Source organism: Passer domesticus, chromosome 3 (assembly GCF_036417665.1).
Source record: "Passer domesticus isolate bPasDom1 chromosome 3, bPasDom1.hap1, whole genome shotgun sequence".
In the NCBI taxonomy this organism is placed as follows: Eukaryota; Metazoa; Chordata; class Aves; order Passeriformes; family Passeridae; genus Passer; species Passer domesticus.
This window is the reverse complement of record NC_087476.1, coordinates 41,809,927-41,823,970: the sequence shown is the minus strand read 5'-3', so window position 1 is coordinate 41,823,970 and position 14,044 is coordinate 41,809,927. Positions and strand designations below refer to the sequence as shown.

The following is a 14,044-nucleotide window of genomic DNA, read 5'->3' as shown; positions in this document are numbered from 1 at the left end:
TTGGAAAGTGGCAACTCTCAGTAAATTGTAACTGTTCTCTAGGCACTGTTTTTATTTTAAAAGAAATCTTTGAAAAAAACATCTTACATTTAATTGCTGTAAAAATACATATGTCCATGGTTATTAAGCAGTGTTCTTGTTAATTGTTTAAATACTTGAAATGCTTTCTTGCCTTCAGAAGCATACTTTCAAACTAGTGCTTTCAGGCTCTTAGGAGATTTCAAAAAAAATTATTGTTATTGAATTTAGCAAAATCAAGTAATGTTTTCCAGATGGGAGCTCAGTTACACTTCAAGATTGCTGTACTTATTAGGCAATTGTGAACAATCTACAGGGTACATATATCAGCAAGTGGTAATTGTGCTTACAGATTCAAGCTTAAAAATGAAGTGTATAAGCTCTGAGTAAATGAAGACGTTTGCACCACGGGTGCCCAGGTGCTGGCTGAGGGGGCTGCAGTGTGGCTGTGGGGAGGGATGGCTGTGGCTCAACGAGCCACACAATGTGGCCACTTACAGCAGGCTCCAACCAGCCAGAGGTGGTGGCACCTCTGGTAAATCACGTCTAAGAAAGGGTAAAAACACTGTGCAGCAGATGGGATGGAAAAAACATGAGGAACAGCCCTGCAGACACTAAGGCCAGTGCAGAAGGATGTGGTGCTCCATGGGACAATGCCAAAACCAGGAAAACCCAAACAGAGGAAGGAGGAAACAACCCACCTGGCACGCCGCCCCCACCTCTCAAAAAACCCCAAACCTCAAACACCTCACAACTGTGTGCTTGATGATGACTGTTGCCCATACATCATCACATAATCGAGCCAAAAAAAGTTGTGTAAGAAGTGAGAAAGCTTCCTTGTGCTCTTGAACAATGCTTTTGTTCCCTGTAGATGGAAGACTTCAGAAAATGAAATCTCATTTGTCCCAGTTTGCATTTGCATATCATATTTTAACATACATGGAGCTTTCTTTCTGGAAAACTGCTCTTGTGCAAATGCAGAACTGGTCTGCAGATTTTCTGTGTCATTTAGCTGTTTGCAGCCCCAGTTTTAGTGTCCAGAATTTTGCCACAGAACATGTCTGTTACCAGGCAGTGTAGTGGTTTACTTTGTCTGCTTGCTGTCTTTGTCTATTTGGGTCCATGGTTCCTTTTGAGATTTAGTTTAATATTTTGGTGTGCTTCCTATTCTTCAGGTCTGGGTTATGGTGTGGTATTATTTTGTCTTCCTTGAGAATGCTCTCCATTTACTTTTTAGTCATCTATTTTGAAGCCTTGTAATTTAACTGTTTTAATTGCTTTAATCTAACAAGCATTTCCTTTCACTTTAACTCAAAAGAGGTGAGTAAATCAAAATCTAAGTAAAGCCTCATATTTTTTGAATAGGATTTAGCCAGGTCTAATTTACCAGCCTTACTCATCTTGAGACATTCACCCATTCGAGACTAGTTGAGAATGTTATATATGGCTTCAGTTACAGTGTCTAAAAAGCCTTTATAATAAAATTACTGTGAACTCTGGTTTTAAATAATTATGCTAGTTGTGAGCCAGCCTACGCAGCTCCTAATGTTCCAGAAGGAAATGGGAAAATTCTTGTGTACTTTGTTCATTCAGGTCTTCTGTGTGCTTTCATTCTTTTTGAAAATTACCTGAAAATACATATAATATGGAGGCTTTTGTATGGAACAGAGGGATTAGTTGTAAAGCACCATTTCTGTCCCTTATTAAATGGGAAAGCATGTAAACCAAACATTTGAGGAATTAAACATTTTAGGAAAGAAGAAATTAGAATAAAATGCCAGTTCCAGAGAACTAGAATACATTGTCTAAGAGAGTAGTGGAAGCAAAAACCTAAGACAGTGGAGTGGCACAAATTAGATTCCTTTGTTTTCCAGAATAGTGGTCTGATGCGGAGTAAGGAAGAAAAGACACCAAATCATGTGTCACAGTTTTGCCAATAAATTGGGCTATCCCTTCTTAACAGAGCCAGTTTTCTGCTATTGTTCATCCATGTCAGTTAATGACTAGCTCACCTTTTGGAGGTCAAAAATACAATAAAATAGAAAGATGAATAAGGTTTGATGGAATTGCGGAAAGCACTGGTTTCTTCAATACAGGATAATCACCAACTCACATGTATTGTTCACCTTTTGTAGCAAGAGTTAACTGTTTCTTTCACATTAATGTTTTATAAGGGATGTTTTAAAACTCTGTCCTTGATTCCTTGGCTTACAACACTTGGAAAATTTACAGTTTCTCTGATTTTTTTAATAGGTTGAATCTACGCAAAGCATGATTAGGATTTTGGGCCTTTCAGCTACATTACCCAATTATCTTGATGTTGCAACATTTCTGCACGTCAATCCCTACATTGGATTATTCTACTTTGATGGGCGTTTCCGACCTGTACCTCTGGGACAAACCTTTATAGGGATCAAGACAACCAATAAGGTAAGGAATTGTGAGTGCCAAAGAAGGGGTTGCTGTTTGTGGACTCTTTTTGATCATGCTTCATGCATGTATGTGTATGGGGTACTTGTTTATTATACTACAGGTGTTTTTTGAAGCATATTTTCTTTTGTATAAAGATATACATAATTGAGAGGTGCTTTAAGAAAATTCTTTCTTCAGTTTACCATACTTGTAAGCAGGCCTCGTTGCAGTTGGATATAAAGTTATTTAAGTTTACATTGCCTCTTCTTCACTGCTGAATTTTTCTTGAAGAAGAAATCATCACCTTCAACTACAGAGTCATGTTAGCAGCTGATTATTCTGCCTCTTTCATTTCAGATTTCCATGTGGTGCATCTTTTTTGGCTATAAGGATGCATGAGGAATGCTATAAGAAAAATACTATTTTTTAAAATCTGTAAATATATTACATAATATAATAAGAAGAAATATATATTTTAATATATATATATATCAAAATAAACAACATGCATTAATACTAAAGTTACTGATGAAAACCTTAGCATGCTAAGCCATTAATTATCGTATGTGCATATTTGATGGAAACTGTATTTAAAGTAATCCCAACATAAGCAATGTTGGGATTTTAAATTTAATCTTTAATTTAAAGATTAATTTAAAGTAATCCCACATGAGCAATGTGCTATTGCTCATTTTGGGAAGCATTAAGACAATAGTCAGGTATAATATTCTTATTAAACATCATTAGTGGAGTGGCACTTGACATGTAAATTATAATTCTTTAAATACAGGACTTTATACAAACACTTTACATAAATTTCCCATACATCTCATTATCTTATAATTAAGGTTTATATACTTAAACTTTTAAAACAATATTGTTCACATGTGATTTAAATTAATAGAAATCAAGACATTTTCAATCAAAAGTTAATTTTGTGGCTTAATCAATCATAGCATTTTATTTAGTTTTTGTAAGAATGGACATTGCCTTTCTTACTAGGTTATTTAAGTAGTCATTCCATCTGCATTGGAGGAGAACTTATTTTACAACTGTGGGGGTATGTTTCAAATCTATATGCATAAGACTAGTTTACCATATGGTGCTTACCATGATTTGCATATTTTAGTCTTCATTAATTGCTTTTAATACCTTCAGTCTTCCTTGCTGTTACTTTCAATTCATCTTTCACTGTTACTTGATTCTAATATTTTGTTTACTTTCACTATATAGTAAGAAAAGAGAAAATACTCCCTTTCTTCATACTCACTTTAGAATGCATTTAGGATTCAAAAAATCAAATATATAAATAAATCTTGTAAAATTTGAAATTATTAAAAACCAGTAATTTTCCAAAGGAGCATAAGGAGATAAGGAAATATTAGGAGATAATAGTTATTCTGAAATGTGAATACTTGGCAGACTGTTTTCATAATACCACAGCCAGGAGATCTTTTATTTTTTGGAAGATTGTCTTTGCAATCACAGAGCAAAATATGTTTTACAATGAAAATAATACACTTTACAGCGAGCAAAATATAGAAGTATTAAGTCTCTTTGAAAAAGGACTGTATTCAGGATAATATAATACTAAAGCTGCCTAATTATTGCCAATATCAACATCCTTGTGGTCTTTGTGAGAGGAGGAAAGCAAGGTAAGAAAGTCCAGGGTCAAAAGCAGCTATTGCAGACCATCAGCAAGGGCAGTCAGTGCTATGTCTATAGCACACTAATGAGTTGTGAGGAGACAGAAGATTGTTAGTTACTTTAGATAAATACTTTGCCACAGTTTGCTGAAATCCTGCATCCAAAAAAACTCTCCCAAAATTTGGAGCTGATTAGCAATTTACAGAGCCATGTGTAACCTGCAGGCAAGTTTTCAAAGGCAAGGACAGCATGATGTATTTATTATGCATAGAAGTTATTCAGAAAAGCTCTCAATACTCTGTATGTTGAAATTCTTGAAGCATATGGCACCAAGACTTTGACTTCTTTAGTCAAGGTCTGTTAATGTCAGATATTTTTCTTTAATATCAGTCTTCTTTCTTTAGGCATGTTTATGTTTTTGTCTTTAGGTATAAACACAAAGAATATGTAAAGTTAACTTTATAGTATGTGTATATATGTATATATGTCCATGTCCAGTATTTATGCACTGCTCTTGTAAGTTTCTCCTTAATGATTTTCACTTGCTATTATTTGAAAAAGCATATTTGGTAAAATGCTAATTTCTCAATATAAGAATGATTAGACCGAGTGCTTGTCTTTAGCACATGTGCCCATATTTTCTCGTCTTTTTATTGCTATATTTGTACATTTTGAAAGACAGATATTCTCTTACCTATAGAGCTGGTTTAAATCTTTGTTTTTCAAGTTTCATCTATTCTAGGACTAAGTCCAAGTATTAAATTTCCATATTAAAATATGCACAAATGAAGAATGGAATTATTGCTATGATATTGGATTTTATTTATTTATTTTGATTTGTCACAACGTTAATACTGAGGTGGATTCAATAGATATATGGTATTTATATTGTACTGCATTAAAGAAATTTTAAAAAATCTTTAGAGCAAGTTGAAGAATACTCTTGATTTCGACTGGAATCATTATTAAATATTTTATTTATCTATAATTGGAAATTCTTTACATGGTACTCACAGTGTTCTCTGTGCATGACCCAACTATGAAGAAATCTCAGTTCTCTATGGCAAAAAAACTACCAATAATTTCCTATAGATAAAAAAGTACATATGTATGCAATGTAAAAACTATTTTTATATACCAAATAGAAAGCCTTAATTCTAGATAAGATATATTAAATTGATATTTCCTCAATATCTTGTAGAAGTAAGATTGCTTGTTCTGAAACAGATAAATTAAAGAACTGGGTTACTTCTCTTTTGTCATTAAAAAACACCAGCAAAGTCACATAATAAATTTTGTATTAATTGCCCTTACTCATACTTCATCTATGTATTTTCATGTTTTATTTTTGAGTTTAAATACAAAATGCTGTTGTTGGAATGGGAATTGATATACTGTAAATTTAATTGCATAATCAAATTTAACTTTCATGGATCATTCTAGATGGCTTGATGCATAGCAGATAATCCATAAAGACAGAAATTATTTTAATATGGATGTGATGTTTCTTTTCCAGGTGCAGCAGCTGAATCATATGGATGAAGTATGTTATGAAAGTGTCCTGAAGCAAATAATGGCTGGACACCAGGTATTTATTTTTTAGTTTACTTTCCATTCAGAACATACATTAAAAAGTTAAATCATCACAGTGATTTATTGAAAATTGTTCTTTTATAATATGTCACTTCAGAGGTAGCCTCTAAACTTAGAAACACTTCATAGAAACAGCATGCAAGAAAATTAAACTGACTAAGTAGTGTTAGCTTCTAACAGAGGTCAAAATTCACAGTACTTTATCTATCTGTAAAGTAATTAATGTGTATTTATGTCAATTTTTTTGAATTACAAGGCAAATTAGGTCAGTACTTTAGAGACCTTACAACAGGTAGACTTAAAGATTAAAAAAATCAAAAATTGAGTGTTTAATAATTCTTATTAGCCTTTCCTATATCTTTCAAATTCTAGTCTTTTGTGTTAGAGAAGAGAGATGAGAATTACTCAGCATTCAAGACATGGTGTGTAAGGGCTCAGCATAAGTCATTCAAAATATCCTGGGGTTTGTGTTTTGTTTTCTTTTTAAAGAAAGTAATCCTTCATTTTGCTTTACAATAGAGGTTTCTGCAGTGAATTTTCAAGTCTGACATTCCTCTCAGCTAAGGATATGGGCCTAACCCATTTACCTGAATAGTTTCTCATTCTGCTATGATTGTGGTCCTGAATTATTCCCACACAATGTCTCATGTTTGTTAGAGCTAGCTAGCACTCTATGATGCTTCAAGGGGCTTTTCAGTAAATAACATCTATATAAAAGAGGGAAACTCTGTCCTGTACAGTCGCACTAAGAAGTGCATATTTTTTGCTTTTCACAAAAAACTTCATTGAGTTTTTTGAAAGATGAACAGTTGGTTTATGACTTGGGAAGGGAAAAAATATTTCAGCAACAGGTTCCTAGTCCTCCTGCCCCCCTGCCTTGCTTTACCTCCATTTTTCCACTTATCTTCTCTTGTTGATATCAGTTATTGTTGTTATGTTCAGAAAACGTTCATGAAGATTACTTATGGAAATACTTTTATTTTCCTGAGTGAAGACTGTTAATGAAATTTTTTAGCAGTACCAAGGGAAATTTTGTTTGTTTTCTCCTCATTGTCAATTATGCAAAAACATTACCAAATTCCTTCCACTGAAGTGCATTTAGTTTCTTATCTTTCATTTCTTGTTTTGATTTTGTTTATTTTCACTTGCTGAAGTGCAAGTGGCAGAGTCTTGCAATCAGTAGTATGTAAGTAATGTATCTTGGATTCCCAGCAGGGAGTCTGTATGCTGTTTTGGCATATTTACCGCACCTTGCTTCCCCTCTCTTTTCTTCACACTGAGGAAAAAAGTGACTGCAAACATATATGACATTATTTGAAAAGATTCAAATACAGTAAGTTGTTCAGTTCTAGTAGGAGATGTTTTTGTAGCTTTTCTTGAGAACAGTTTTGATTCTTGTGCTAGCAGCTGAAATGCATGAGTGTTTTGTTTTAAGGCATGAGCTACAGTTTTAAGAGGTGAAGAGAAGAACTCTAGGCTACTTAATGTTACAGTTTCAGCAAAGGACACTGTTGCTGATCTCAGTTTCTGAAAATTGTATTTCAAACCAACAGCCTGTAATTTTGGGCAAAGGAGAAGTGTGGTTTCTCTTGCTATATAAATGCTGGTTTGATTTCAAAACACTTTGGTTAATTAGATTCATATGGTTGTAAATTTTCTTTGTTTGAAAGTGTTCATTCTGCTGTGTTGCAGAACTCTCATTTAGAACATCTAAATAGCAACTAGTTACTCTGGACTTTTCTTGGGACTCTTTAATTCATATTGGTCTTGATAGTTATTAAACAAAATATCATAACCTGAGATTAATTATATACAAGTACCAGTATACAGGCTTTGACAATGCAGAATCAAGCACATCAGCTCATTGCCTAATTATAATATGTAGTACTGTATCACGTGAAAAATTTGAGTTTTCCATTTAATGAGTCAGCTATGACAAATGATCTGAATAATCATTAGACCAGCTGCAGATGTTTACAAAGTGGAAAAAAAAAAGGTCATGTAGATATATTTACATTGAGATGCCTACCCCACAGTGGAAGATTAATATTATGAGCAAATATGATTAATATTACACTAGAAAAGTTTTCTTCAGTGTCTTTTCACAATTTTGAGAATGCCCTTTAATTTTCTAAGTTTCCAGAAACCCATTACCTTGTGTCCATGTTTTACCATAAGCTGTTATCATCAGGCTTTGTTACCTTTCTTAGCTTGTGTTATCCAAAAAACGTACTTATTGACATTATATATGTGCAAACTTCATATGCTTTTTAACAAAGCCATGGTTGCGTCTAAATACATTTCTTAAAAAGATGTTTTCATCTCTTCCCCCCAAATACTTAAGAAAAAATTTCCATAGGTGTTGTGTTCTGTATGACATTCAGGACATGGTTGAGATTTTATATTTATTCAGGCAATAATGTATGACAGACACAGATCTCATTAGCAATGCTCCAGAGAGCCTAAAACTTCTGTTCTGTTTTATACTGAAATGCAAGAAAGGAATACCAGAACCAGAGGAAAACACTTTCCCTCGCTAAAGTTGCTTGAGTTAATGTAGATCTTCCTGTGGCCATCAACCTTTCACAATGTTGTCTCTTTTAAGATTCTTGACCAGAGCCTTTGGAACATCCTAATAAATTAAAGTCAGCATTGTTTATCTACAGTTCTGTTAATTCATTCTCAAAGAATTCTACCATGGCAGAACTAAATTATTTACTCTTTTGGAATTCATAGTGATGCGTCACTGTCATGTTGTAGGTTGGAGTGTGAGGTTTGGCACATCCATGTGTTTTTATTAGATGTATGTGTATTTTCATTTTTTAAGGCTAAGGTTGGTTGCATAAGGAGTAGTTGCATTCTATAGGCATGTGTTTTGACAGATGGAGAGAAGCTTTTTATGTTGATTTTTCAACATTCATCCTCTGCAAGACTTCCAGCTCTTCCTGGCTACTGGGAAATTAAGAACTGGTGATTCAGTCTTTAATTTTGATCCATCTGCTCAAACTAATGAGATATCTCATTTGTAGGCTTCACTTTGAATTACCAAATGCAACTGAAACAATAACATTTGTCTCATAGCACAATTCTCCTCTTGTTTAACTTGAGGAACTTTGATAAATGGCTTGCCCTACTGACTTTTCTGGGGTTTTTGTTATAGAAACTTCCTGTCGTGACCAAAGAAGATCAGAAAATGTCCCAAAGGTTTCCAAGTGCTTTTCAAATCAGTGTGCTCATTTGGAAGATTGCTAACAGTGTAGAAATCTATTGGAAGTTTTCTCTGGCAGATCCTGCCTCCCAAGACAGCTTTAAGTGAGAACCTCTAGTGCTGTTAGGTCTGCTTTTCTGGGACTGTCCTTTCATGCTTGATATTAGTTTTCATGTCATACTTTAAATTTGTTGTGTTGTGATATAATCTAAAAAGATGTTAGATCTTCCTGGACTAATTTGCACTGACAGAGTTTTATTTCTGTCAGAGTTTTATTTCTACCTCTTAGTAAACCGAAGATACTTTAAATTAAGAAAGAAAAAAATTGTGCACCCTTTGTCAGAAAATATGACTCCATGCTCAGTTGCAGGTGGAGTTTTTTTTCCAGCATTTCTCTTCTGGGATGCTCTTCACTTGATGACTAGGTGAAGGCTAAGTGATTGAAAATTATCATTCCCTCAGTGTTATTACAGCTGTAATTTTTCAGACTGTAACCAGTAGTGGGCCACATCAACCAAAAGGATTATTTCAGATACAAAGCTGGAAAAAAAAAATTCACATTTTACAGCCCTATGAGAAGGGCATCTAATGGCAACAAGTTCAGGGTGCAAGGCTGAAATGTGAAGAGTTAATTCTTTTCTGTACTTAACTAGCTGGAGGACCCTGAAGCAGCACCTGGGCAGCAGAGACACACGAGAGGCAGCGCAGGCACTGCCAGGCTCAGCCCATCCTGGTGAGCAGTGGGGCTGCTGTTCACACCCATTTACCACATATCGTACCACCCTGCTGTGGTCTTCATGTGCTTTTTATGATTTCTGAGCTTTGATCTCTCTCTCAGGACAGCAGTCTCAGGCTCACCTATGAGAGTGCCTTCAAGTCTCTGTGAACACCTATGTTATGTCAACACAGATATTCTACTTCTCAAAAGAGAGGATAAACAGCAGTATTTATATATATACATATATATATATATATATATATACAGTAAATATATGAGATTTCCCATACTGTTAATCTCCAGGCCTAGGCAATCCCAGCTGCAAAGTCACTGGAGTGAATCTACGATCCTCCTCACCATTCTTCCAGTTTTAAACTTTTCCTTCTAATAACAGTTTAGACAATGCATATCATACTGTATTTATCAACAATTTATGACAATAACATGACACCCATGTCATGTTATGATTTGAGAAATTTGAGAAATTTTTACAAGTTTTGAGAAATAACATAGTATGTTTAAGATTTTGGGTATTCCTCTAAAACATATCGTGTAAATTTTGATTTCATGTTAAATCCTTTATCTAATATATTGAACTGCCGCTCTCTTTATAAAGGTTCAGTTGTTTAAGTTGTTTTAGTTAGTATCCTAGGGAGTTAAATATTTTTCACTTTGACTCATAAATTCACATCCATTATGTCTCCTTCTGTTACTGAGCTTTTGCTGGTTTATCTCTTCAGCTTGGTTACCAGGAGATGATATCACATTTCTCCCATTGACCCCATCACCTCTTAAATATTTTTGCTGTTATGAGTTTGTCAGAACCTTACTCTTTGCTATTTTTTCTTTTTTTCTTTCTCTTTTTTTTCTGAAATTCTTTCAAGCAAAAAAATCCCATAAATTTATTGAATTATCAGAGTTGTTGCTGAAATCCTTGAAAGCTTTTAAAGGAGGTTCTTCCTCAAAATGCAGTCATAAAACTCTTTCGCCACTCTCCCCAGACTACACAGCTCTTATGTTTCTCAATTTTCTTGGGTTTTTTTTCTTATAAGTGATTCTCTTTGATATTACTTAAACCTTCAAAAGGAGTCCTGTGTTTTCTTTGCCCTTGGTGTTGTGTCAGCAAGAAAGATCTCTTAGATTTTCTCTCTGCACCTTATGGCTTTGTTTGCTGACTTTCAATACTCTGTTGCTCATCTTCAGTCACAGGTACCTAGGTTTCAGTCCTGGTTCCATATCCAATGCACTTTGTTCCTTTACCATTTTGCCTGTTTATGACAGTTTTTAACTAGGAGTGCCTTTGGCATTCTCTTATCTTCTGAAACCTCTTTTCCTTTTTAAGACAATAATTCCTATTTTCCCACTGCTTTCAAGACTTTTCTGTGTAAGTCTGACATGACAGTATCTTTTCTTTCACTAGCTCTGGTACTCAGGGAAACTCTAGGAGTTGGATTTGACAATCCATGACTGTGCCTTCTGGCTCAGCTTATTCTGTGATTCCTTGAAAGTTCATTTTCTCACCCAGCTTGGTGTTTTCAGTTCATAGCAAAAACTGGCTGTTCTGTAGGAGCTCTGACACCTTTCTGTGGTTCTCATTCCCTTGCTGTTCATGGTTCAAGGTGTCAGTACATAAATACTGAGGAGACATCATGGCTTTACAAGAAGTGGTTTCACTATACAAGGAACAGCTTTGCTAGTGGGGAAAGATGTCAAATTGTCTGTTGCAAAGAACATGGGTTTTGAAATGCTCTATGGTATCGAAAGCCTCAACACAACATCAGAAAGGGAATGCTGTAGTAGTAATTGTGCAAAATTAGCAACAACTCAACTAAAGCTAATAACTGCAAGCCAATAGAGATGCAACAACCCCTTTTTGAATTAACATTCTAGAAATCTCACTACTGGGATGAAAAATGTGGATAAGAAGTAACAATGGACAGCTTTATACAAACCATCTGTTCTTGTTGAGGCATTGTGAGTGGTGATTTCGAGCCCATTTTGTGCTTATTTCAGTTCAATTTTTTTAACTTTTTGAAGAAAGTGCTTTTTGAAGTACATTGTTAGTTTCTGAGCTTTTACTCTTCTCATTTGAGCTAGTTTTTTAGGTTTGGTTGAGCTGTGTTCTCTTCTGCTTTTGCAGTATTGTCTCAACTGCATCTGATTTACCTATCACAAGCTTTTACCTCCTATCTTTTAAAATTAAATGAATGCAGAATAGAGCCATGTATAGTTGTAACATTTTTAATTAGTCTATGCATTGGGTGGTTACTATGCAGTTTTCTGGAGATCAAGATTGCTTTATTAATTAGAATTTATGTTCTTAATTAAAATGTTGTCTTACACTACTGGTCCGCATTTATTTCATTAGGAATAATTTTGAGGTGCAAAAAAATTTTTTTTAAGTTTTGGAACAATTTCTAAGTATCACCTTGCACAGTTTTTTAATAGTTTACTCTTTCAAATCAGGATTTCTGTTGTCTCAGATCAGAAACAAATTGCACTTAAACTTATATAGTCAGAACTGGTTCTGTGATGCTTATTGCACATAAAGCCTTCACTTTGTCTGTAATTGTTCCCTATGTACAACAATTGACTTGAACTTTGCAGTACTTAGAAGTGTCATCTTGTTTTTCTGAGCTATCTTAAACTAAAAAAGAAACAGAGTAGTTAATTTAAATCTATTATATTAAATTGTCAGCAGTGAATTTGACAGGTATTAATTTCATCCGTAAAAATGATGGATTAAATTTCTTTATTATCAGTTTTCCAGCTGTTATTTGGCTGCAGAAGCCGTGTGAAGATAAAAGTTTAATAAGCTTAGTTACTGGAGCTGTTGACAATGCTTTTATAGCCATGTCTTGAGATAAGATTTAATAAAACATTATTTTCTTCAGAGGTCTCTCTGGGACTTAGTACCTTGAGAATTAAGCTTTTCCTAATATTTTTTTCCTTGGTGAAATAGTGTTTATAGCATGTTCTGGACAAATAGGTCTGAGAATTTACAGAGTTTATTAACATGTAGTCTTCATCTAGATTGGGTTTCTTTCTAGATTTTCATTTTAGGGCTTAAAGAGTTTATTTCAACTTGAGTTTTTGTACCTCTGTATCTGCACAGATTGTTTATCTTTCATCATCTGGTATAGCTTATTTGCATATATATGTGTATATATTGCTTCTACATTTATATGTGTGCACATGTATGAATAAAAATAGACAAATACAGAAGGTAAAGTGATCTGGCAGGATAACTGAATTATGACTGATGATTTTAAATGTTATTTCTCTGTCAGCTAATTAAATGAAGAATTGAGGTTTTGGATCATATTCTTTTGCAGTTTTTGCACAATTAGGGCCCATTTCTATGTGTGGTTTCTTTAACAAAATCACAAAGTAATTCAGTGATGATGCACTATTTTTATGTTCTGCCTGTTCTGCCTGCTCATCATTTGTTTATGCTCTTCATTTCCACAATAACTGCCTTTTCAGCTTTAAGGATATAGTAGTTAATATAATCTTATGCCTGTATAAATGAATTTTTTTCCTACTTAATTGAAAATAGTATATTGATGTGCTGTGCACTTCACAAAGTGCTTTATACCAGATGTTTCATGTTGTTGTCAAATGATACGTATGTACTATTTTTCTCTATATTTTCTGGCCAAATTCGTTTGACTTTCAACATATACCTTGTCAGCTCTCTTTATGAACCACTGAGAAATTTGCTGGAAATGGATGTCATAACAACTTATGTGTATAAAACCCCATAATTCTTCAATTAGGGAGCCTTTTAAATGTTTGTGTGCAATGTTTCTCTGCAATATGCTAATTTTTGCATGTATGCTTGCATTTATATAATAGTTTGTCTGTATATGTGTACTCAGGTGTTCACAATGAATTTATTTAGACCAGAAACACCAATTTAATATCTTCTTATTAATTGTGAGTACATGAGGTCTTCAGTTTATGTCTGCAGTTATGCACAGCTACACAGTGTTGTCTGTATTGGTAATTACAGCTATCTGAGGTAGCAAGTGCTACTATTTAGAATTATTCTTCTTCTGATATTATGAATTTGCATTGAATCATTAAAACAAACCAAAAAATAAAATTTAATTCCAGATTAGCAACTTCTCATAGCCTAAAATTTTTGTAATTGATAGTTACATCCTGAGCCAGCTGGCCTCTTGTGGATGACCTGTGTTGAGTTGCATTTTTACTGCGTGCAAGTGTGGCAAAGGCAGCTTGACCAGTCTTGCAGCCATATATGATGAGTTTTAATAGCTCTATGTTAAAAGCTGTTTTTCAGGTATGACACTGCAGACCATTAGCAGTCTAAAAGATTGTGGGAAGTTAAGTCTGTGGATTTCTGTCAGCTGCACATTATTTTTCAGTAAGAATTCAATGGCATGTTTAAATGATACTCCAAAGGATATGCTAAGCGTTGTCAG

The 14,044-nt window shown here is 34.2% G+C and overlaps 1 protein-coding gene across 2 annotated transcripts in view; it reads left to right on the top strand.

Annotated features, from left to right (window-relative positions):
- Window positions 1-14,044, top strand: part of ASCC3 (activating signal cointegrator 1 complex subunit 3) — a 251,099-nt gene that overhangs the window by 101,790 nt on the left and 135,265 nt on the right. For both annotated transcript variants that reach the window (XM_064412794.1, XM_064412795.1), the window contains exons 12-13: window positions 2,272-2,448; window positions 5,594-5,665. In XM_064412794.1, the coding sequence (XP_064268864.1) occupies window positions 2,272-2,448; window positions 5,594-5,665 (249 nt within the window). The remainder of the gene's footprint in view (window positions 1-2,271; window positions 2,449-5,593; window positions 5,666-14,044) is intronic.